The 25,895-nt window shown below is 42.5% G+C and overlaps 4 protein-coding genes and 1 long non-coding RNA gene across 11 annotated transcripts in view; 3 read left to right on the forward strand and 2 right to left on the reverse strand.

Annotated features, from left to right (window-relative positions):
- Window positions 1-25,895, reverse strand: part of LOC121004457 (oocyte zinc finger protein XlCOF6-like) — a 1,031,731-nt gene that overhangs the window by 679,383 nt on the left and 326,453 nt on the right. The gene's annotated exons all lie outside the window — the stretch shown is intronic.
- Window positions 1-25,895, reverse strand: part of LOC121004526 (gastrula zinc finger protein XlCGF66.1-like) — an 818,554-nt gene that overhangs the window by 393,302 nt on the left and 399,357 nt on the right. The window lies entirely within an intron of this gene.
- Window positions 1-25,895, forward strand: part of LOC121004478 (oocyte zinc finger protein XlCOF7.1-like) — a 1,216,478-nt gene that overhangs the window by 73,356 nt on the left and 1,117,227 nt on the right. The window lies entirely within an intron of this gene.
- Window positions 2,015-15,559, forward strand: LOC121004536. The gene is made up of 4 exons (XR_005779730.1): window positions 2,015-2,114; window positions 14,967-15,116; window positions 15,246-15,425; window positions 15,499-15,559. It is a non-coding gene; the product is annotated as an uncharacterized LOC121004536 (long non-coding RNA).
- The window catches only part of LOC121004279 (gastrula zinc finger protein XlCGF57.1-like), a 58,986-nt gene continuing 49,222 nt past the window's right edge, over window positions 16,132-25,895 (forward strand). Inside the window, exons 1-3 of the mRNA XM_040436440.1 lie at window positions 16,132-16,264; window positions 16,404-16,481; window positions 20,002-21,228. Coding sequence (XP_040292374.1) covers window positions 16,132-16,264; window positions 16,404-16,481; window positions 20,002-21,228 — 1,438 coding nt within the window. The remainder of the gene's footprint in view (window positions 16,265-16,403; window positions 16,482-20,001; window positions 21,229-25,895) is intronic.

The following is a 25,895-nucleotide window of genomic DNA, read 5'->3' on the forward strand; positions in this document are numbered from 1 at the left end:
TTTATGTTACTTGGGAGTGTGTGACAGGTGTCTTGATGGACGGACAGGCTGGAGTGACAGGTGTCTTGATGGACGGACAGGCTGGTGTGACAGGTGTCTTGATGGACGGACAGGCTGGAGTGACAGGTGTCTTGATGGACGGACAGGCTGGTGTGACAGGTGTCTTGATGGACGGACAGGCTGGAGTGACAGGTGTCTTGATGGACGGACAGGCTGGTGTGACAGGTGTCTTGATGGACGGACAGGCTGGAGTGACAGGTGTCTTGATGGACGGACAGGCTGGTGTGACAGGTGTCTTGATGGACGGACAGGCTGGTGTGACAGGTGTCTTGATGGACGGACAGGCTGGAGTGACAGGTGTCTTGATGAACGGACAGGCTGGTGTGACAGGTGTCTTGATGGACGGACCTACTGGAGTGACAGGTATCTTAACATACGTTGTCGGACAGAATATATATGTGATGACCTTCAATGAAATCCGATGCGGCTTTTAGTGTCTCCCATACGGCATGGCTCCCGGCCAAAGACCCTGAAAAAAATGGCCTATATTTGCTCCCCAGCTCCGTTACTTACACATCACACAGAGACAGCTCCGCTACATACACATCACACAGAGACAGCTCCGCTACATACACATCACACAGAGACAGCTCCGCTACATACACATCACACAGAGTCAGCTCCGTTACTTACACATCACACAGAGACAGCTCCGCTACATACACATCACAGAGAGACAGCTCCGCTACATACACATCACACAGAGACAGCTCCGCTACATACACATCACACAGAGACAGCTCCGCTACATACACATCACACAGACACAGCTCCGCTACATACACATCACACAGAGACAGCTCCGCTACATACACATCACACAGAGACAGCTCTGCTACATACACATCACACAGAGACAGCTCCGCTACATACACATCACACAGAGACAGCTCTGCTACATACACATCACACAGAGACAGCTCCGCTACATACACATCACACAGAGTCAGCTCCGTTACTTACACATCACACAGAGACAGCTCTGCTACATGCACATCACACAGAGACAGCTCTGCTACATACACATCACACAGAGACAGCTCCGCTACATACACATCACACAGAGACAGCTCTGCTACATACACATCACACAGAGACAGCTCTGCTACATACACATCACACAGAGACAGCTCTGCTACATACACGTCACACAGAGACAGCTCCGCTACATACACATCACACAGAGACAGCTCTGTTACATACACATCACACAGAGACAGCTCTGCTACATACACATCACACAGAGACAGCTCTACTACATACACATCACACAGAGACAGCTCTGCTACATACACGTCACACAGAGACAGCTCCGCTACATACACGTCACACAGAGACAGCTCCGCTACATACACATCACACAGACACAGCTCCGCTACATGCACATCACACAGAGACAGCTCCGCTACATACACATCACACAGAGACAGCTCCGCTACATACACATCACACAGAGACAGCTCTGCTACATACACATTACACAGAGACAGCTCCGCTACATACACATCACACAGAGACAGCTCTGCTACATACACATTACACAGAGACAGCTCCGCTACATACACATCACACAGAGACAGCTCTGCTACATACAAACTGTAATTCCATCCTGATGCTACACATAAACCTCTCCTCATCCAGGACAACCACCACAGCAGAGTCCTTAATACACTGAGCACCACCTGGTCATGTGATCCCCTGACTCCTCCCACACATGATCACATGGTCACAACATCATCACAGGTCCTTTACCTCCTCCAACAGCATATCCTGGAGCCTGACTCCACCCACATGGTCATGACATCATCACAGGTCCTTTACCTCCCCCAGCAGCACAGCCTGACTCCTCCCACACATGGTCACATGGTCATGACATCATGAAAGGTCCTTTAGCCCACTAGTCTCCCCCATACATGTAGTGTCCAGAGGTGGAGGTATGTGTACAGTCACCGCCATCCTCTGTCAGGATTACTGGGGCAGGGTAACGACTGGAGTGTATGGGCTGCCGGGAGGTGTAGGTCATGTGACTCTGGGACGTGTGGTGATGACGTTAGGTAAGTGCTGTGATATCAGGGTCTCTGTGGTCTCCTGTGTGGATTAGGGTCAGGGTTATTTTCATGGTGACCTGAGTTCTGTGGATTATTTGGGGGCGGGGCTACAGTCTCCTAGCAACCCTGAAGCAGAATTATCTTTAACCCCTTCTGGACTGGGGTTTTAAGAACAAAGCTTTTTTTTTTTTTTTTAAATCATATTTCAACAGCCATAACTTTATTTAATCCTCCTGTACAGCAGCCGTACGGAGCTTGTTATTTGGGGGGAGGAGTTGCGGTTATAATTGGCTCCATATAACTTATTGATTGTTGGGGAAAAGGTAAAAAAATAGCAATTCCTTCATTATTTGTAACATTTTATATTTCCGCAGTTCATGGTGAGAGATAACGGACATGTTAAAATAGAGCGGTCTCCGCTCACCGGACCCTCGCAGGACGCACGGAGCGAGAACAGCAGAAGAGAAGGAGAATTCCAGCCCCAAAGTAATAGGAAATCTGTGTTTTATTGACTTAATTTAAAAGGGGTTTTCCCATTATAGCGACCTATCCCCTCTGTACAGCGGCAGACCACCACCGACCATGAGTACGGGGCCTGCACACATACATGTCCGCTGTCTCGAAGGAAAAATAAAAATGTTATGGCTCTTAGAATAAAACAAATAATAAAAAAGTTAAAATTATGAAACAAAAGTAGTAAAACATAATCTATAAATTTCATATCAACCCAAAGAATAAAATGATTGTATTATCTACATCAAATAGTGAAAGCCATAAAAAATGTATTATTTGGCCAACTTGTCATCAAAAAATTGTAAAAAGTGATCAAAATGTCCTATCTATTCCATGATGGCACCAATGGAAAGTACAGCTTGTCCCGCAAACAAACAAGCCCTCACACAGTTTGTCAAGAGGGATATAAAAAGGCTAAAGCTCCTAACCTATGGCGACATAAAAGATTTAAAAAAAAATAGTGGTGTAAAAGTAGTAAAACATAAAAAACGATATCATTTTGGTATCACCATAATCATAGGAACCCAAAGAGTAAAAGTAACATGTGATTTATACTGCACAGTGAACCCTATAAAAGAAACTTATCGAAAAGATGCATTTTGTTCATTTTGCCTCTCCCAAACAATGCAATCAAAAAGTCATATGTACCCCAAAATGGTACAGCCCATTCCACAAAAAATAAGCCCCCACACAGCTGCCTCAACGGAAAAATAAAAATGTTATGGGTGTCAGAATATGGTGATACAATTTTATTTTTTTTATGTATAAAAGTATATTTTTAATGAAATACTATATAATGAAAAAATCTACATTTAGTTCTGCTATAATCATATCAGGCCTCTAAATATTAGTCATTTCTATCTCGTGTTGATCCCCATAAAAAATAAAAACGGTGACAAAATAACTGGTTTCTGTTCATCTCATCTCCCAAAAAGGTTAGGTAAATAAAGAAAAATGAAACCAATAAAAAATACAGCCCATTTGCAAAAAACACAGCTGCTTCAATAGAAAAAAAGAAAAAAAAATTAAATTAAGCCCCAATAGGGCAACACAAAATACAAATAATTTTAAAAGTGATTTTATGGTTCAAAGTAAATAAAACATAAAAATATAAATGTGGTATCACCATATTCATAGTGACCAGCAGAATAAAGGTATGGCAGTTATCCCGCACAAGTGGACACCATAACAATTAAATTTAAAAAAATATATATTTTGACACCTCATAGTTACAAAAAGTTCAACCAACTTGATCAACTCATCTCCCAAGAAATGAATTAAAATCCGATTGGAAAACCATATGTACCGCATGATGCTACCCATAAAAACTTCAGCTTGTCCTTCAAAAATCAAGCCCTTTCACGGCTCAGTCAACAAAAAACTAAAAAATGATGGCTCTTAAAAATATAATTTCGGCCCAAGCCATGTTCAAAAATCGAAGTCCCTTCTGGGCGCTGCCGTGTCCCCATAATGAAGTTTATGACCACATAGAGGGTATCGAGCAGGGACGGATTGGCCGTAGACCTTACAGGGAAATTTCCCGGTGGGCCGATCCCGAGAAGGGCCACTCAAGCCCTCCTCACGGCTGCCAGCTGGGTGCATAATGATGATTCTCTCCTACACAAGTAGGCCAGAAGTCGCAGGTGTCCTCGTGAATTCAACTGTATCGACATCTTCAGGACAGCGATACAGCTCAATACTGTAGCGCAGGTGGCAGTATTTTGGTATTTGGTTCTGCTGGGGTGGTATATTGCTCTGCACTATGGTATTGCTGGCCCTGCCTACTGTCAGTTTTTTAATTTTCATGGTTCAACACCGATAGGAGCTATGAAACACCCGTGCTACCAAAACCATCACTAGATGGATGCCTTGTGAGGTACAGTATCGTTACCAAAATGGGGTCTTTTGTGGTTGTTTCTTATGTTCTGGGACCACACGGCCTCGGCAAACCTGAAATATTAATTGAAAAGCATCCAAATCCACACTACGCACACTAGAGCCACACATGGGATATTTCTGAAAAGTGTAGAATCAGGGTGATACATATTGGATTTTGTTTTTGTGTTAACACTTGCAGAAAAATGATCAAATTTGAAAATGTATCTCCATGTTGCTGTAACCTGTTGGATACCAGCGCCGTACATGTGCAGCGCTGGAATCAGGGTCACAAATCCCAGCGACGTACAACTACGGCGCTCTGATCGGCTGCAGGGGTCCGGCAGTCACTGATAGCTGGACCCCTGCTGTATGAAAACACCAATGCCGGCACATTAACCATTGCACTACCGCGGTCAGCGGTATCCTTAGGCATCGTGGTTGCCATCCGTGTCCGCCTGTGAGATCCAGCCCCCGGATCTCACAGGAAGCAGGATGTAAGTGTACTACCGTCTCTGCAGACCGGATCGCAGACCGGATGAATTTTTCCAAGCTTTGGGTCTTATCTATGATGATCCGGATCGGACCTCTCTAGCCGAAACCAAGCTGCGCGGCCTTCGTCAGGGTGATTGTTCCACTGAGATTTATTGCTCTGAGTTTAGGAGGTGGGCTACAGATAGGGAGCTGAACGATCCTGCCCTCCGTAGCCAGTTTTGTCAAGGGTCATCAGAGGCTGAAGGACACTTTGGCCTTTCATGAAACCCCAGTATCTCTGGAGGCTGCTATGTCTCTTTCTATACGCATTGATAGACACCTGAGAGAGAGATCTAGGGGCCCCCACTCTCAGGATGTGCTATCACATAACGTATCGTCCTCCTCTGACTCTTTGGGTGAAGCTACTCCTGGGTTTATGTCTGTGGACGAATCCATGCAATTAGGGGGATCTACTCCTGGGTCCGCTTTTAAGATTACTAGTAATAGGAAGGGAGTGTGTGTTTTTTTTCTGCGGACAGAAGGGACATTTCATCAGAGTATGTCCATACATTCAACAGCAAAAAAAGAAAACAGGGACATTTAATTCCCATCTAACTTTTGGAGGCGTGAGAGGAGAGTCAGAAAATGTGCATTTGTCTTTTACTGGTAGTACCCGATTTCTCCAGGTTTCCGTTTTTTGCTATTGATTCTGCACCTCTAGCTCAGAAGTGTTTATCTCAAGTGGTGCAAGATATTAGATTAAGAGTGGCTGACTTTCATCAAGAATTTATCTCATGGTTTGTGTTGGAGGGTCTCTCTGCTTCATGGTTCTGGGTTTACCGTGGTTAAGATTCTGGATTGGGGTGATTATTGCATTGACAATTGTCTGAATGCATCTTTTTCTGTTTTAACTACTAAGACATTCCCTTCTTTTATATCTGATTTTGCTGATGTATTTTCATGGGTTTGCAGGATTCTTTTTTATTTTAAAAAAAAAAGGACGGAGGTCTTCAGTCATGTCTGGATTTCCGTGAACACAATCTGATTACTACACCAATGCCTCATCCAGCATAGAGGCAGGGCAGAGTGCTGGTTGCAGAGTGCTATTGCATTTGTGTCTTTTTTTTACAATCGGATTACTCTCCGTGATCCTTACCCTCTTCCTTTGATTCCCGATTTGTTTAACCAGATTGTTGGCGCCAAGGTGTTCTCCAAGTTGGACTTAAGGGGGCATATACCGTATTTTTCACCCTATAAGATGCACTTTTTTCCCCTCAAAATTGAGGGGAAAATAGCAGTGCGTCTTATGGGGCGAATGCTGCGACCGTCGGGTGTATCGGCTGAGAGGGAGGAGAGGCTGGGGGCCGGCATCTGGTTCTGTAATAGCAGCGGGGCCTGGTGCAGTCACTGTATTCTACTACACCGGGCCCCGCTCACTGTAGTATAATCATATCTAACTTGTGGGTATTGTTAAAGTATTCAAATCATCTTAAATCCAGCGCTGTACTACTTACTACTAACTTCTTGGCAGTCAGGAGGCCGGGCGCTCGTAGCGTAGCTCACTACGTCACTCGCCTGCTCTGCCCACTTTATGAATGAAGCAGGCGGCGCAGGTGCATGACGTAGTGAGTTACGCTGCCGGCCTCCTGACTGCCAAGAAGTTAGTAGTAAGCGGGGCCCGGTGTAGTAGAATACAGTGACTGCACCGGGCCCCGCTGCGATTTCAGAACCAGATGCCGGCCCCCATTCACTACACAGGGACACTGTTATGGGGGATCTGTGGATGACACATTAGATAAGATGCTATATATGTGTCATCCACAGATGCCCCCATAACAGTGCCATCCACAGATGCCCCCATAACAGTGCCATCCACAGATGCCCCCATAACAGTGCCATCCACAGATGCCCCCATAACAGTGCCATCCACAGATGCCCCCATAACAGTGCCATCCACAGATGCCCCCATAACAGTGCCATCCACAGATGCCCCCATAACAGTGCCATCCACAGACCACCATTAGTTCAAAACCCACCAAAAGCACACCTTTTGGTTCAAAATATTTTTTTTCTTATTTTCTTCCTCAAAAACCTAGGTGCGTCTTATTGGGTGAAAAGTATGGTAATCTGGTTAGGATCAAGGAAGAGGATGAATGGAAGATGGCTTTTAATACTCCTGAGGGGTACTTTGAGAACCTGGTCATGCCGTTTGGGTTGACCAATGCTCCTGCGGTTTTCCAGCATTTTGTGAATGACATTTTTCATCACATGGTGGGGAGGTTTGTAGTCGTGCATTTGGATGACATTCTAATTTATTCTCCAGTCGTGGAGACTCATCAGGATCATGTTAGACAGGTGTTTCAGATCCTAAGAGATAATAAATTGTATGCAAAATTAGAGAAGTATGTTTTTGCTGTACACAAGGTGCAATTTTGGGGATACCTGTTGTCGTCTTCGAGTTTTCGAATGGATCCGGAGAAAGTCCATGCTGTATTGGACTAGGATCGACCCGAAAATCTGAAGGCACTTATGCGGTTTTTGGGGTTCACCAACTATTATCGAAAATGTATTCAGAACTATTCGACATTAATAAAACCCTTAACGGACATTACTAAGAAAGGGACAGATGTCTCAGTATGGTCTGATTCGGCGTTGCGAGCCTTTTCTGTGATTAAGGAGTGCTTCTCTTCTGCCCCTATATTGGTGCAGCCTGATATGTCACAAACTTTTATTGTGGAAGTGGACACGTCCGAGGTGGGGGTAGGAGCAGTTTACCCTGACCTAGAGGTGAAGGTGTTAGAGGCCCAGGGAGATGCACCGGATTCTTGTCCCTCTGGGAAACTGTTTCATTGGAGTTGCGTCACAAGGTGTTTGAGGAACATCACTGTTCAGTTCTTACGGGACACCCTGGGAGCAGATCTACTGCCGACCTCATCTCTCGTAGATTCGTAAGTGTGTTGAGGACTATGTGTCAGCCTGTAGTACCTGTGCATGCGCTAAGGTGACACATACTTGGCCTTCCAGATCTCTACTTCCGTTGCCCATCCCGTCCAGACCATGGACACTTATCCATGGATTTTATCACTACCTAATTCTTCAGGAAAGACAGTTATTCTGGTGGTAGTTCATCACTTTAATAAAATGGTGCACTTTATAGCGTTGCCGGGCCTACCTAATGCTAAAACACTTGCACAAGTGTTTGTTGACAACATTGTGAAACTTCATGGCATTCCCTCTGACGTGGTCTCAGATCGTGGGACTCAGTTTGTGTCCAGATTCTGGAAGGCGTTCTGTACTCGACTGAGGGTATAACTGTCCTTTTCTTCGGCTTTTCCTCCTCAGTCGAACGGACAGAGGAAGCGCACTTACTTGAGATGTTTTGTCTCTGAGAACCAGGAGGAGTGGTCTTCGTTTTTGTCTTTGTCAGAGTTTGTCATAAATAATCGTAGACAGGAGTTCACTGAGAACTCGCTGTTTTTTGGGGCATATGGGTTTCACCCGCAGTTTGGCACATTTTGTGGTTCAGAAACTTCTAGTATCCCTGAGGAGGAACGTTTTTCATCATTATTGTCATCTGTATGGCGGACAATTCTAAATTATTTGATGAATATGGGCAACAAATATAAACGTGTGGCTGACAAGAAAACGTATGAATCGTCCGGACCTAAGAGTGGGTGATTCTGTGTGGTTGTCCACAAGAAACATTAAGTTGAAGGTACCTTCTTGAAAGTTGGATCCAAGGTTTATTGGTCCATATAAGATCACTGCCATTATTAATCCTGTAGCTTTTCATCTTGAACTTCCTCAGGCCCTGAAAATTCATAATGTGTTTCATAAATCTTTGTTGAAGAGATATGTTGAACCTTTGGAGCCATCTTCTTTGCCACCCGCTTCTGTCATGGTGGACAGTAGTTTGCAATTTCAGATCGCCAAGATAATTGACTCTCCGAGTTCTCCGTAGATCTCTAAAGTATCTTGTTCACTGGAAGGGTTATGGACCAGAGGAGAGAATGTGGGTACCGGCATCTGACGTGAATGCCAGTCCTTTGGTGAAAGCTTTTCACAGGTCTCACCCGGATAAGGTCGGTCCTGGGTGATGTCACGGACGTACCGAGACATACGGACGTTCCGGTGACAGTGAATGGCAGGAGATCGGTGAGACTGGCAACACGTGGTTTGATCTGACAGGTTTTCCTTATGGATCAATAGGCATCTGTGTTGTTTCTGGTAATGGCCACACCCCTTGCCTCCTGGCGTTGCTAATGTGGTCATTTAACCTTCCTTATTTATGGTTGCTTTTCCCACTATGCTGTGCGGTTTATAGCTTCTGTTTTTAGACCTTGGCTGAGTTCCTGGTGCTTCCATAGCTCCTTTGAAGTTAAGTCTTTCCTTTCCCTTTTGTATTTTGTTTGGGTTCTGTGTGTTGCATTTCCCTATTGTTTGTATTAGACCTGAAGGAGACTCCTGTTTGTCCTTCCTTTTGGACGAACAGGTAGTCTCGTCCCTGCCATTAGTACCAGGGTCCTATAGGGCTAGATAGGACTCTAGGTATTTCTGCGTATCAACTCCCCTACCTTTGGGGTCTGTTCATACTGGTAGTCAGAATTTTGGTTAGGGTTTTCACTAGAAGGTGTCCATCTTCCTTCATAGTTCTCAGGCCTGATTCCCTGTTCTCCCCTTCCCTCCTATGCTCTGTGTGGTGTTTCCCTCCCCCACCGAAGCGTGACAGTAAGCCCCTCAAAATCACTTTATAACTGAATTGGTGCTTAAAAAATAGTTTTGGAAATTTGAAAAATGGCTTCTAAGCCTTCTAACGTCCTAAAAAAATTAAATTACATTTACAAAATGATGCCAACATAAAGCAGACATATGGGGAATGTTGATTGATAACTATTTTATGAGGAATCTGTTTTAAAAGTAGAAAAATTCAAATTTAGAAAATTGTGAATTCTTCCAAATCTTTTGTAAATTTGGGATTATTTAATAAATAAAGGTGAAATATATCGACTCAAATTTACCACTGTCATGAAGTACAATGTGTCTAGAAAAAACAGAATGGCTTGGATAAGTAAAAGTGTTCCAAAGTTATTACCACATAAAGTGACACATGTCAGATTTGCAAAAATGGCCTGGGATTTAAGGTGAAAAGTTGCTCAGTACTGAAGGAGTTAATATCTGTGAAATGCCAAACCTCCCTAATGTCATTTTGAATACTTTGAGGGGTGCAGTTTAAAAATGTGCTGGGTCATGTCAAAGATCCCTCAGATCTGAATTGGTCTCTGACAAAATAGGTTTTGGAAAATATCTTTAAAATGTGGAAAATTGGTTTTAAACATTTAATGGCTATGTACACCTTTGGGACATTTTTTTATTATTGCATTGTAATTATTTTGACCTAATACCTTTTTTTTTATTGGTCTTTATTAAAAATATGGAGCCGTTTTTTCTGTACAAAGCTGAAATGCTCTAGTAGCAGCTGGATTTTCTCTCTTTTCCGTCAGGCAGGGAGCTGACGGGCTCCTTATCTCTGCTCTCTGACCTCCTAAACATTTATTATAGCTCAATCCTTATCTTACTGATAAGAATTTGACTTAAATAAGTGTTTATGACCTTTAGGCCTCTTGCACGCGAACGTATGTATTTTGCGGTCTGCAAAAAATGGATCCGCAAAAAATAAGGTTGACGTCCGTGTGCATTCTGTATTTTGAGGAACGGAGCAGCTGGCCCCTGATAGAACAGTACTATCCTTGTCTGTAATAAGGGACAATAATAGGACATGTTCCAATTTTTTTGCAGAAAGGAAATACGGACATACGGAAAAAGAATGCACACGGAGTAACTTTTGTTTTTTTGCGGACCCCAAAAAAACGGAACGGACACGGAAAGAGTATACATTCATGTGCATGAGGCCATAAGTAATTTAGAGATAAGGGTTATTAGAAGACTGGCACAAAGTGAAAGTACCACACAGTTAACCCTTTTTGACAGAACAGCTCAATATTTTCAATAAAGACCAATAGAAAAAAAGATTTTAGCCCAAAATGAGTAAAATGCAATTCTAAAAGAAAATTTCCACATAGCCTTTAAGCCTTTATAATGCCCTTAAAGGGTTTCTATCACTTCGTTTCACATATTTAGCTGTCAGACACTAGCGATCCGCTAGTGTCTGCTCTGCCAAACCATCCTAATATAATTGCTTTTGGGGCAGCCGTTTTGCTAAAAAAAAGAACTTTTATTAATATGCTAATGAGCCTCTAGGTGCTATGGGGGCGTCATTAGCACCTAGAGGCTCCGTCTACCTTCACAAACTGCCGCCGCCCAGCGCGTCCATCCAGCCCGCCCATCTCCTCCGGAATGCGATCCTCCCCGTGCGCGTCTGTATTCGGCGCATGCGCAGTGAATGTCTGACCGCTTCCCTGCTTAGACATCTCGCCTGCGCGATGACGTCATAGTGCTCCGAGGAACAGGCGCAGTGGAGATGTCTGAGCAGGGAAGCGGTCAGACATTCACTGCGCATGCGCCGAATACAGGCGCTCACAGGGAGGATCTCATTCCGGAGGAGATAGGCGGGCTGGAGGGACGCGCTGGGCGGCGGCAGTTTCTGAAGGTAGACGGAGCCCTCTAGGTGCTAATGACGCCCCCATAGCACCTAGAGGCTCATTAGCATATTAATAAAAGTTCTTTTTTTAGCAAAACGGCTGCCCCAAAAGCAATTATATTAGGATGGTTTGGCAGAGCAGACACTAGCGGATCTCTAGTGTCTGACACCTAAATATGTGAAACGAAGTGATAGAAACCCTTTAAAATAATTAAAAAAGAGCGATTTTTCTCGGGACCTTAACTTTTTTTTATTTTTCCATTTCCATATTTTTTTTTTTTTAGTTGGGGGAGTTGTACTTTATAATGACACCTTTTAATATTGCATACCATGTAGTGGGAAGCTGGTAAAAAAATCCAAGTGGAATTAGAAAAAAAAACGAATGCACCACAGTTTAATGGGTTTCATTTTCTTCTCCTTCATTTTGTTGAACAGTAAGAATACAGCGATACTGCTTTTATATAGATTTTCTGAGAGGGCGCCATCATTAACAACCTGACATCCGCTGTACATGTACAGCAGATGTTGGGAAGGGGTTTAGAAATGATGTCAACATAAAGTAGACATATGGCACATATGAGTTATTTACTTCTGTGGTGTGACTGTTTGTTTTAAAAGCAGAAAATTTCAAATTTTTTAAATTAAACATTTTTCCAAGTTTTTTAAAAATGTTAGATTTTTTTCATAAATAAATCCAAAATAGATTGACCACAATTGCCCACTAACATGATGCACAATTTGCCATAAAAACTATTTCAGAATCACTTTAATTATCTGTTTTATTAAGGGTTTAACCCTTAAAAGACCCGGAGATTTTTCATTTTTGCGTTTTCGTTTTTCACTACCCGCCTTCCTATAGTCCTAAATTTTGTATTTTTCCGTTCACATAGCCTTATGAGTGCTTATTTTTTGCGGGATAAGTTGTACGTTCTAATGGCACCATTTACGGTTTACAATGTAGTGGGAAGCAGAAAAAAAAATCTAAATGGGGTAGAATTGGGAAAAAACGCAATTCTGACAAAGGTTTTTATTTTTTACACCATACTCTATGCGGTAAAATTTACCTGTTATCATTCTCCAGGTCAGTACGGTTACAATGATACCACACTTGTATAATTTTCTTGCTTTTTAATACTGAAAATAAAATTAAAACCTTTGAGAGAAAAATAAAATCACCATATTCTGAACCCAAAAACTTTTTTGTAGTTATGTGTACAGGGTTGTGAGAGGGCTCATTTTTTGCGGGGCGATTTGTACTTTTCAGTGATACCAATTTTAAGCGTGTACGAGTTTTTGATCACTTTTTATAAAAAAAATTATTGGGGAGTTGAAGTGACAAAAAATGACAAATTGGCAGTTTTTTTTTTTTCCCCATTACGTTTGCTGTATGCCGATTAATATTATTATATTTTAATTGTATGGGCATTTTTTCACTTGGCGATGCCCATGATGTTTATTTTTTTTATTGGTTAAGTATTTTTATTTTAAGTAAAGGGGGGTGATTTGAGAATATATATATATATATATATATATATATATATATATATATATACAGTACAGACCAAAAGTTTGGACACACCTTCTCATTCGAAGAGTTTTCTTTATTTTCATGACTAGGAAAATTGTAGATTCACACTGAAGGCATCAAAACTATGAATTAACACATGTGGAATTATATACATAACAAACAAGTGTGAAACAACTGAAAATATGTCATATTCTAGGTTCTTCAAAGTAGCCACCTTTTGCTTTAATTACTGCTTTGCACACTCTTGGCATTCTCTTGATGAGCTTCAAGAGGTAGTCCCCTGAAATGGTCTTCACTTCACAGGTGTGCCCTGTCAGGTTTAATAAGTGGAATTTCTTGCCTTATAAATGGGGTTGGGACCATCAGTTGCGTTGAGGAGAAGTCAGGTGGATACACAGCTGATAGTCCTACTGAATAGACTGTTAGAATTTGTATTATGGCAAGAAAAAAGCAGCTAAGGAGAGAAAAAAGAGTGGCCATCATTACTTTAAGAAATGAAGGTCGGTCAGTCAGCCGAAAAATTGGGAAAACTTTGAAAGTAAGGGCTATTTGACCATGAAGGAGAGTGATGGGGTGCTGCGCCAGATGACCTGGCCTCCACAGTCACCGGACCTCAACCCAATCGAGATGGTTTGGGGTGAGCTAGACCGCAGAGTGAAGGCAAAAGGGCCAACAAGTGCTAAGCATCTCTGGGAACTCCTTCAAGACTGTTGGAAGACCATTTCAGGGGACTACCTCTTGAAGCTCATCAAGAGAATGCCAAGAGTGTGCAAAGCAGTAATCAAAGCAAAAGGTGGCTACTTTGAAGAACCTAGAATATGACACATTTTCAGTTGTTTCACACTTGTTTGTTATGTATATAATTCCACATGTGTTAATTCATAGTTTTGATGCCTTCATAGTCATGAAAATAAAGAAAACTCTTTGAATGAGAAGGTGTGTCCAAACTTTTGGTCTGTACTGTGTGTGTGTGTGTGTATATATATATATATATATATATATATATATATATATATATAATATATATATTATTTTTTTTTATATTTATAAAACCTTTTTTTCCTTTTTTTTCTTTTTTTACTTTTTTAAGTCACCCTAGGTGACTATAACTGGCAATCATTAGATTGCCCTTTGTATTCATTGATAGCTATATATCAATCATTGAACACTTCATTTTCAATATAACAATACAGTGCTGCCACCTAGTGGCCTGTATTGGTATATTACTCTAATAGACTAAAGCCTGCTTGAAGCTTCGGTCTATTAGTGCAATGTGACCATGGCATCTGAAAGGGAAAATGTATGTGATCAGCCTTGTGGCTGATCGCATACTTACCTTATAATAATACCTACCTTATCCATTTGAGCGAGAAGAGGCTGTCAAGTGGCCATCTTGATTGAAGACACCGCGCAAAATCTTGCACGGTGCGTGATGATGTCATCACGATGGCCGGCGTGGTGACATCCTATGATTTCACGCTGGATCTTTTATCAAGATAGCCATGGCGACCTCTTCGTCCTCAAATGGATGAGGTGAGGGGTTTTTTTTACCGCCATTTCAGAGAAAATTGATTCATTGCCACGAAGCACGGGGGATTTGGGCTTCATGTGAAATCAAATTTTTCCTGAAATTCAGATTGAAGTCCACTTCAAAAACATTGTTTCGTCCAACCCTAGTCATGGCATAAAAGTAAGGTAGACGCAGAGTGATTTATAAGAAATGTTAACCAATAACAATCCGGATCTAAGTCGTATGAGACAAGTAGTGCTGAGCAAATCAAAGTTAATGAAGTCTCCTCTTATTCTCTCCAGTAATTGTATTTTACATGGGATTTTGTAGGATTTAACATCTCATCTCCTTTCCATTCAGGTTCCTACAATATAGGATCCGCCCAGTGGCTATCTTCTAATTAAGATCCTTCTCCTGATTTACCTGTCAAGGATGGATAGGGACAGGGACAAGATGGTGGAAAGTATAATAAGCCTCACCCTAGAGATCCTCTTCCGGCTTACTGGAGAGGTGAGAGATTCTGATGATGTCACATTACATAGTCTTATCTATGTTACTAACAGATGGACATGACTGGAGAGGTGAGGGACTCTGGAGATGTATGGAGTGATATTTATTACTGTGTCTCTCAATAACCAGGACTACACAGTAGTGAAGAAGACCTCTAGTGAGTGCTGTCAGGACCCTGTTCTTGAAAGATGGGGAAGAATCTTGAGCCCAATCACAGGGCCTCCACCTCACCACTTAATACATGAGGAAATCAATAGAGAGAAGATCCTAGAACTCACCAACAAGATGATTGAGCTGCTGACTGGAGAGGTGACACTGCTGGGACATTATACAGGAACGCTGTGAAGGGATCTGGGTGATAACTGTATCATTGTGTTGTCAGGTTCCTATAAGGTGTCAGGATGTCACCATCTATTTCTCCATGGAGGAGTGGGAGTATTTAGAAGGGCACAAAGATCTGTACAAGGATGTCATGATGGAGGATCAGTGGTCCCTCACATCACCAGGTAATAGACATGATCAGGTACCTTGGGCTCACAACAGGAAATTATTATTGGGGCCCAACTTACATATCATCAAAATGGTTTTGATTCAAGGAAATAGACCCTAGTGGCAATGTATTGTCTCTAAAGACAGCTCCAAAAATATTTTTTTCCTGGACTTTTGGGGCCCACTATGGGATCAATGTCTGCGCCCACTAGAGGATCATTTTGACACTGGACATGACTATATACACACGTCCTTTCATTATCTGTATGTAAGGAATGAATTCAGTCACTGGATGTGTTTCCTACAGTTAAGGAAGAGAGAAGAACACCGGAGAGATATCCCAGTCCTCTTCTTCCACAGGATGGGTCAGAAGAACATCACAATGTCCCACAGGATGATCAGGTAGATGGAGATAATTCTCATGAAATGTCCCCTATGATCTGTAGAAGGCTGTGAAGTTCTTGTTTTTAGTCTTGTTTTATCCACCAGAATTATGTTTTATCCTTGTATAATGAGAAAGGTAGAGATGGCAGGATTACAGCTGACCATAGACGTTACATGTTGTCTGGATCTTCTCACTATTTTCTGGTTATGGAGACTGATGGTTGGAATAAGTAACCAACAGGTTGGATTTATACAGGAGACCTGCAGATATTTGGGTTAGATAACTCCTGCTGTCTGGTCATTTTTGGTCGTCATTTTAATCACAGATCTTTTCTGGTCATATAAAACATTCCAACCTTCTGATGACTTTTTCAATATTTCTTTCACAGCTTGTGAATCCGGGTGAAGATCTGAACATTATATATGTTACAGAGACATATGTGAGGGGTGATGAGCAGAGTATAGAGGACATTCCTACAGATAACTGCCCAGGTGAGTAGTAACCACTAAATAAAGCAGAGAAACAGATTCTACTCGTTTATTAGGAGACAATGATTTTATATTGAATTTTAAGGTTTGTGTTTTGTTTCAACTGTATAGTTACCAATTCATCTGAAATACAAATGTGATAGTGTTATGCTATAATGTAGTACATTTGTAAGGCTGAAAAAGAGATACATCCATCTAGTTCAGCCTATTATCCTGCAAAGTTGATCTATAAGAAGGCAAAAACCCTTAGGCCTCTTTCAGACGGGCGTTGCGGGAAAATGTGCGGGTGCGTTGCGGGAAAATGTGCGGGTGCGTTACGGGAACACCCGCGATTTTTCCGCGCGAGTGCAAAACATTGTAATGCGTTTTGCACTCACGTGAGAAAAATCACGCATGTTTGGTACCCAAACCCGAACTTCTTCACAGAAGTTCGGGCTTGGGATCGGTGTTCTGTAGATTGTATTATTTTCCCTTATAACCTGGTTATAAGGGAAAATAATAGCATTCTGAATAGAGAATGCATAGTAAAATAGCGCTGGAGGGGTTAAAAAAATAAAATAAAAAATTTAACTCGCCTTTATCCACTTGATCGCGGAGGCCGGCATCTCCTTCTGTCTCCTTTGCTGAACAGGACCTGTGGTGAGCATTCATTACAGGTAAATGACCTGTGGTGACGTCACTCCGGTCATCACATGATCCATCACGTTTTTTTTTCTCTGATTTAAGTCCTCTTCCATTCCGTTATTCCACAAAACATATCCTTATGGTTTCCGTATGCGATCCATTTTTTTTTGCGGAACGGAAACAGTAACTTATTGATCACCAAATATATGATCAATATGGGCTGGGCATAGCATTTCTACAGTATGGATCTGCAAAATGACATACACATGTGTTCCATGTGTGTTCTGTATTTTTGGCGGACCCATTGACTTGAATCGGGCCTCGGACCGTGATTAGCGGACAATAATTGGACATACACTACTTTTTTGCGTAACGGAAATACAGAAACGGAATGCACACGGAGTACCATCCATTGTTTTTGCGGACCCATTGAAGTGAATAGTTCTGCATACGGTCCGCAAAAAAAACGGAACGGAAGCGGAAAGAAAATGCGTTCATGTGCATAAGACCTTAGTTTGCTATACAAGTCTATGGTCCTGTCCTCCTCTCATAATAATTTAGGCATCTAGAAAAATGTTGATTACTTATCGGTAATTTGATTTTCCAGAGCCCATGACAGCACCACGATAGAGAGGATCCGCCCCCACAGACAGGAAACCTGCAGAATGAAAGGGCGGACACTCTCCTCCCAATTCAGTGTGATATCCAAGCATCGTAGGAAGTCTGCCAACGTAACGTTAGATAATCCATAATAATGTTTTTTTTGCTACACCCGCGTGAATTTAAGAGAACCAGAAAAAAAACAGCAGGGAGGGAATTTAAGGGTGCGGTCATAGGCTCTGGAAAATCAAATTACCGGTAATTAATCATAATTTTTCTCTTCACCCATGACAGCACCACGAGATATTTACTAGAGGAAATTTCAGGGTGGGAGAGTAGAAAGAAGCACCTTTTCCCCAAATGAAGACCCAAAAGGGGAGGAGTTCAAATCAAGCCGATAGTGTTTGAAAAAGGTAGAAGAAGAAGACCAGGTAGCTGCTCTGCAAATATCCTCTCTGGGAACAGAGGATCTTTCCGGCCAGGAGGTAGCAACTGCCCTGGTAGAATGTGCCTTAAGACCCACCGGAGGAGATAACCCGGATGCAAGATCAGACGAGGATATGGCCGAAACAATCCACCTAGCAATAGAACTTTTGGAGGCCGCATTACACTTATTCACTCCTTGAAAGAGAATAAAGAGTGAAGATTTGCGCCAATCTTTAGTCTGAGATAGATAATTAATCAAAGCCCTTCTGACGTCTTGGCAGTCTTTCTTCTTCTGACCCAGGGTTTTTAAATAGGGTAGGAAGAACAATTTCTTGGGACCTATAAAAATTTGAAAACTACTTTTGGAAGAAAAGCCGGGTCTGGACGTATCAGAACTTTATCTTGTAAAATCGTGGTATAAGGAGGATTGATGGAAATGGCTTGAATCTCATTAATCCTGTGAGCAGATGTTAAAGCTATTAGATGACATAACTTCAAGGTTATAGTAGTGGATGATGAGATCTGCACACCCTTTTATAAGTTGGGTGCTCACGGAGGATGATTCGTCGTCTAGTATCAAAGTAGAGAATTCGTGGCACACCAGAATCAATTCATGCTTATTTAATCAGTAGACGTATTACATCATTTCTTATCACTTCATATATATATAGTACATCCGGGTTAAATATACGTTAAACTGTACTACTTTAACATATATTTAACCCGGATGTACTATATATATGAAGTGATATGAAATTATGTAATACGTCTACTGATTAAATAAGCATGAATTGATTCTGGTGTGCCACGAATTCTCTTTGATAACTTCAAGGTGAGACATTTAATGGAGCTGGTCTCCAGATGTTCAAATGGAGGTTGGGTAAGGGCCTTTAAAACTAGGTTTAAATCCCAAGGAGGATGTCTAGCTGAAGTTGCCGGAGTTGATCTGGCTACTGCTCTAAAGAGCCTCAATACCCACTGGCACCCTCCAATGTCTTGATTAAATTGGGCCAACAGGGCCGAGACATGTACTTTTAAGGTACTACCTGCTAGTCCCAGATCTAGTCCCTTCTGAAGGAACTCTAATTTTAGATGAATGGGAGAAGAAGCGGGGATGTCATTAATTTGGATATGTGCAAAATCCCCAAATTTCTGCCATACCTTAGCATAGATGGCTACTGTTACCTTTTTCCTACTCTTAAGAAGAGTAGAGATCAAGGCATCAGAGAATCCTTTCCTCCCTAGCAAGTACCTTTTAAGTTCCAGGCAGTTATGTGGAGATTCTTTATGCCTGGATGAAAAACTGGACCCTGGCTCAACAACAGATCTCTGGAAGAACCTATGGATCCGAGATCGACATGATCCGGAGCCACGTGAACCAAGACTTTCTCGGTGCAGGCTTCCCCAGAGACAGGAAACCACACTGAATTGGGAGGAGAGTTCTGCAGGTTTCCTGTCTGTAGGGGCGGATCCTCTCTCTCGTGGTGCTGTCATGGGTGAAAACTGATGCTTTCCCTGCTCTTTATAGTGAAACTCAGTTCAGGTTGGATGTTATTGAAATACTGGTGAAGTGTCCTGATGATGATCTTGGGGCCCTCCAAATGCAGAAAATGTTATAACATAACCATTACTATGAAAATGCTTGCTTCAAACCCAGATAGAAAACTACAAAAGAACAACCTGGTGAATTACTGTCATGATCTACTGATCTTTGCTTTAAGGTCTACTGATAGCTAGTGATCAGTTTTTCCACCATAGAGTGAGTTATCAGTTGAAGTGTGCTAAAAGCCTTGTATGGAATGAATATACAGTATATATCTGTAATTTAAGGTTCTGATACTCATTAATAATAAAATTACTTTATTTTTGGCAGGTTACTGTACCTCCAGGAGTTCAGAGGAGCATCTTAAATCTTCAGATTTTAAAGTAAATAATTATGGTGTAACAGAAGATATAAATGAAGTCATTATCTCAGATATATCCTCCATAATCTATAGCAAGAATCTATCATCGGATCCTTTTAAACAGTTCCGCTCTTCCAATTCATCACAGACTGTTAAGCAAAACAAAAGTTACAGAAGAGATGATAAATATCAAAGAACTCACACAGGGGAGAAGCCATTTTCATGTTCAGAATGTGATAAATGTTTTGCTTTAAAAAAAACTCTTCTAAGACATCAGAAAACTCATACTGGGGAAAAGCCATTTTCATGTTCAGAATGTGGGAAACAATATACCTTTGAATCAGAACTTGTTAGACATCGGAGAATTCACACTGGGGAAAAGCCATTTTCATGTTCAGAATGTGGGAAACATTATATTCATAAATCAGATCTTGTTAGACATCACAGAATTCACACAGGGGAGAAGCCATTTTCATGTTCAGAATGTGGGAAACTATATAGCTATAAATCAGAACTTATTAGACATCAGATAACTCACACAGGGGTGAAGCCATTTTCATGTTCAGAATGTGGGAAATATTTTACAGATAAATCAAATCTTATTAAACATCAGAGAAGTCACATGGGGATGAAGCCATTTTTATGTTCAGAATGTGGCAAACGTTATGTCCATAAATCAGATCTTGTTAGACATCAAAGAATTCACACAGGGGATATGCCATTTTCATGTTCAGAATGTGGGAAATGTTTTATAGATAAAGCAAATCTTGCTAAACATGAGAGAAGTCACACAGGGGAGAAGCCATTTTCATGTTTAGATTGTGGGAAATATTACAGTGTTAAATCAGCTCTTGTTATGCACCAGAGAATTCACACAGGGGAGAAGCCATTTTCATGTGCAGAATGTGGGAAATGTTTTAACCAGAAATCAGATCTTGTTATTCATGAGAGAATTCACACAGGGGAGAAGCCATATTCATGTTCAGAATGTGGGAAATGTTATAGCGTTAAATCAGGTCTTATTAGACATCAGAGAATTCACACTGGAGAAAAGCCATTTTCATGTTTAGAATGTGGGAAATGTTATGGTGTTAAATCAGATCTTGTTAAACACCAGAGAATTCACACAGGGGAGAAGCCATTTTTATGCTCAGAATGTGGAAAATGCTTTAGTCGGAAATCAAATCTTGATGAACATCAGAAAAGCTTACATAATATCCTTATGTTCTGAATGTGGGAAATGGTTTACTCACAAATCCTAACATCTTACACATCAAAGAACTCATCAGGGAAGTAGCCATTTTCTTTTTTATAACTAATTTTATTAACAAATAATTCTTGGGAAAAAATCTATATAACAGTTGCAGTCAAATTAAAGTCACGTGGTATGAAACTAATCATAAGTGATGATTACGAAATTTACGCAAAAACCAATAAATGTCTTCTATTCAAAAAGCAAATAGAATCCACATAACACACTGATGTATCAACCACGTGTAGAGAATATTTCATGGTAAAAGAGTTGTCAAGGGAAAAAAATAATCTTCAAAGTGTCCTAGTATCATATACACTTGTTAAAAAAAATAAAGGGAACACAAAAATAACACATCCTAGATCTGAATTAATTAAATATTTTTATGAAATACTTTGTTCTTTACATAGTTGAATGTGCTGACAACAAAATCACACAAAAATAAAAAAATGGAAATCAAATTTTTTAACCCATGGAGGTCTGGATTTGGAGTCCCACTCAAAATTAAAGTGGAAAAACACACTACAGGCTGATCCAACTTTGATGTAATGTCCTTAAAACAAGTCAAAATGAGGCTCAGTAGTGTGTGTGGCCTCCACGTGCCTGTATGACCTCCCTACAACGCCTGTGCATGCTCCTTATGAGGTGGCGGACGGTCTCCTGAGGGATCTCCTCCCAGACCTGGACTAAAGCATCTGCCAACTCCTGGACAGTCTGTGGTGAAACGTGACGTTGGTGGATAGAGCGAGACATGATGTCCCAGATGTGCTCAATTGGATTCTGTTCTGGGGAACGGGCGGGCCAGTCCATAGCATCAATGCCTTCGTCTTGCAGTAACTGTTGACACACTCCAGCCACATGAGGTCTGGCATTGTCTTGCATTAGGAGGAACCCAGGGCTAACCGCACCAGCATATGGTCTCACAAGGGGTCTGAGGATCTCATCTCGGTACCTAATGGCAGTCAGGCTACCTCTGGCGAGCACATGGAGGGCTGTGCGGCATCCAAAGAAATGCCACCCCACACCATTACTGACCCAATGCCAAACCGGTCATGCTGGAGGATGTTGCAGGCAGCAGAACGTTCTCCACGGCGTCTCCAGACTCTGTCACATGTGCTTATTGTGAACCTGCTTTCATCTGTGAAGAGCACAGGGCGCCAGTGGCGAATTTGCCAATCTTGGTGTTCTCTGGCAAATGCCAAACGTCCTGCACGTGTTGGGCTGTAAGCACAACCCCCACCTGTGGACGTCGGGCCCTCATATCACCCTCATGGAGTCTGTTTCTGACCGTTTGAGCAGACACATGCACATTTGTGGCCTGCTGGAGGTCATTTTGCAGGGCTCTGGCAGTGCTCCTCCTGTTCCTCCTTGCACAAAGGCGGCGGTAGCGTTCCTGCTGCTGGGTTGTTGCCCTCCTACGGCCTCCTCCAGGTCTCCTGATGTACTGGCCTGTCTCCTGGTAGCGCCTCCATGCTCTGGACACTACGCTGACAGACACAGCAAACCTTCTTGCCACAGCTCGCATTGATGTGCCATCCTGGATAAGCTGCACTACCTGAGCCACTTGTGTGGGTTGTAGACTCCTTCTCATGCTACCACTAGAGTGAAAGCACCGCCAGCATTCAAAAGTGAACAAAACATCAGCCAGGAAGCATAGGAACTGAGAAGTGGTCTGTGGTTACCACCTGCAGAACCACTCCTTTATTGGGGGTGTCTTGCTATTTGCCTATAATTTCCACCTGTTGTCTATCCCATTTGCACAACAGCATGTGAAATTGATTGTCACTCACTGTTGCTTCCTAAGTGGACAGTTTGATTTCACAGAAGTGTGATTGACTTGGAGTTACATTGTGTTGTTTAAGTGTTCCCTTTATTTTTTTGAGCAGTGTATAAAGAAAACCATACTCTCCTCACTGCTCCCCGTTGCTTGAACTCCAAGGCTGTTCAGAACCCACCATTCTCTACTTCCTTCTGCAGTGATGGAATCCAGACAGTGGATATGACACTGCAGCCGGTCACAAAAAAGAAACTGAGCCATCAACCTCTCACCATGCTCCAAAAGAATTCATGATAAATGGACTTGCTGTACAACACATGAGGTCGAGCATGAATCTTACAGTGTACTGACTTTCTCTACAACATCTTCTAAACTGGGGATAAACCCACTTGGCTGAGCCACTATGGCAGAGGTGAGAAGTATATTTTGAACCCACATCATCTAAATATTTAAGAAAAAGTACAGAAGCTCAACAGGGTGATATAACCCATCAACCGGAGGCTCCTCAAAATGACCCGAAGAAGGCATCATGCATGGGTTATGAAAATCAACTGTAAACCTTCCAACAGTAACGCTGCCTTCCAATGTGAAATGGATGCATTCTTTCCATTCTCCCTGGTGTTGGTCCTTTTTCGATCAGCATTTCTCCTTTCATATCTACCTTTGTTAAAACCATTTGGAGAGGCCATGGGCACGTTTGATCCAAAGCATTCATGATCAGCAATCTATGCTGTATTTGCAAGATTCTTTGTTAAACTGCCATTAACATCCTTTTCCAGATGTGGCTGACTGCTTTGTCACTGACCCTTGGACACAAACTGCTTCACTAAAGCCACATCTAAAGACTGTCTACATCCCATCTCAATGTTGTATGCACAGCCTTCCTCTGGCAAAGCTAGGCATTTTTCCTATAACAACCCGTATGTCTCACCTGTAAAATGTACATATTAGCTCTTTGGCACGTTCTCACCTATGACCCATGGTAAAACAGCAAATGCCTGCAACTGCTTAGAGACTGTGTGGGATCAGCCTGTATTCTGCACTCTTCCTCCTCTTTCTTGCTCTCATCTAGTTTCATTTGACGTCAACAACAACAAACATTTCTGCATATTCATCTTTCCATATTCCAATTTTCAGAATGCGCTGCCATGTGTACACGAGGAATTACCATATATCTGGCCATTAGGTGACTTGTATTTTGCACTTTGCTTAGTAGCTTTCTCCTATGCAGGGTCCTTTAAGTACTGAGAAATATAAATCGTAAAACACCATGAGCTGCCGAAGCATGTCTGAATCTCTCACGCTGCAGCTCACTCTATCTTCCTCTCCATAGACTTCTAGGGGAAGCTGTCATTGGGCATTGCTAGAGCTGACAGACCAACTCGGTCTCTCAATTGATTTAACAAAGCCTTTGAAGGGAATGGTAGCTTAGGAAGGATGAAGGAGAAGAAATGACTAAGTGGAGAAAGAGGGGTGTTTTTGTGGGCCATTCCGAATTTTATGGCAGACACGGAGGCTTCGTATTGCATTCTCTTTCTTTACTGAAAACTATAGCAGCAAATACAGAACAGGAAGAGAAAAAACTAGTGACCTAGGCAACAGGCCACTCCCCTGTTACAGCCGGTATAATAACCAGCCACTCCACACAATCCTCCTCTTTCTTTGCTGCTCACAGGAGGAGTATATGGTTTGCCCTTTGGCTTATATATATATATATATATATATATATATATATATATATATATATCTATATCGTCACCTGTTTTTTCCCTGTTTTTACCCCTTGTTATTTTTCCCTACCTATCTGACCTTTTCCGGCTCCCTGCTTCGCCCAGTCTCTGCTCAGAGCGGTTCGCTCTGCTCCTCTTACCCGCCGGCTTCTCTCTCCCTCTCCGGCCATTGCACCGGAAATCTCGCGAGATCTCAGCGGCGAGCGCGTCCCGCCTAGTCCTCCGCGTGGCCCGAAATCTCGCGAGATTTCGGTGGCCATCTTGTGAATACCACGCACCACTCCACAACTGCCGGGCTCTGGAGATCCCGGCTTCTGCAGCGCTCCTTCTCTTCTCTCAGGTTTTTTTTCTTTCCCCCTTCAGTGCTGCAGTCCCCAGTAACCAACTGGCCAGGTCAGGTGCATCTTTGTGCCCATTTTGGACACTTCCCACCCCAGTAACCCTTAACCTGGTCCCACCTATGGCTGTGGCCTGCCCCACCATGCCTAACCCAGCCACCCCATCTCACCCCCCAGGGGACACCGATTCCCCTCAGGCACAGACCAATCCACAGGCACTGCTGCCCCAATCATTCCCCATTCCCACCTTAGGCCCAATACCAGATGACCCTTTGGCCTTTCAAAAGTCAGTGGCAGATGCCATTGCCACGGCCATGGGATCCGTTTCTTCTACCATCTCCCACACTCTCACAAGCTCTCCTGGCGCCCAGGGCGTGGCGCATAGTTCACGCTCAGCGCGTTCTGAGCTCCCCTCAGTTGATTATCCCCATCATGACGCCCAGGCCTCCAGAATACATGTGACCGGTGAAGTATCTCACCCCCAGGATAGCGTGTTTCAATCACGCAAAAGAGCCTTTCCACGCCAGGCAGAACGGGCGCGGCAATGGAAATGTGCTAGAGCACAACCTGAGAGCGACTCCGATTCAGAAATCGGGTCAAGTGAGGAGGCCGAGGATGAGTTCATGATTCAGATGACAGTATGGAGATGCAGGACCCGGGTCCTTCTACACCGGCACCACCTAAGGCCCTCCCTTCGGGCGCTTCCAACGATCCCCCTGCTACCGCGTACGGCGCGATCACAGATCCCTTTGGGGAACCTTTATTT

The sequence above is a fragment of the Bufo bufo genome, chromosome 6 (assembly GCF_905171765.1).
Source record: "Bufo bufo chromosome 6, aBufBuf1.1, whole genome shotgun sequence".
NCBI classification, from domain to species: domain Eukaryota; kingdom Metazoa; phylum Chordata; class Amphibia; order Anura; family Bufonidae; genus Bufo; species Bufo bufo.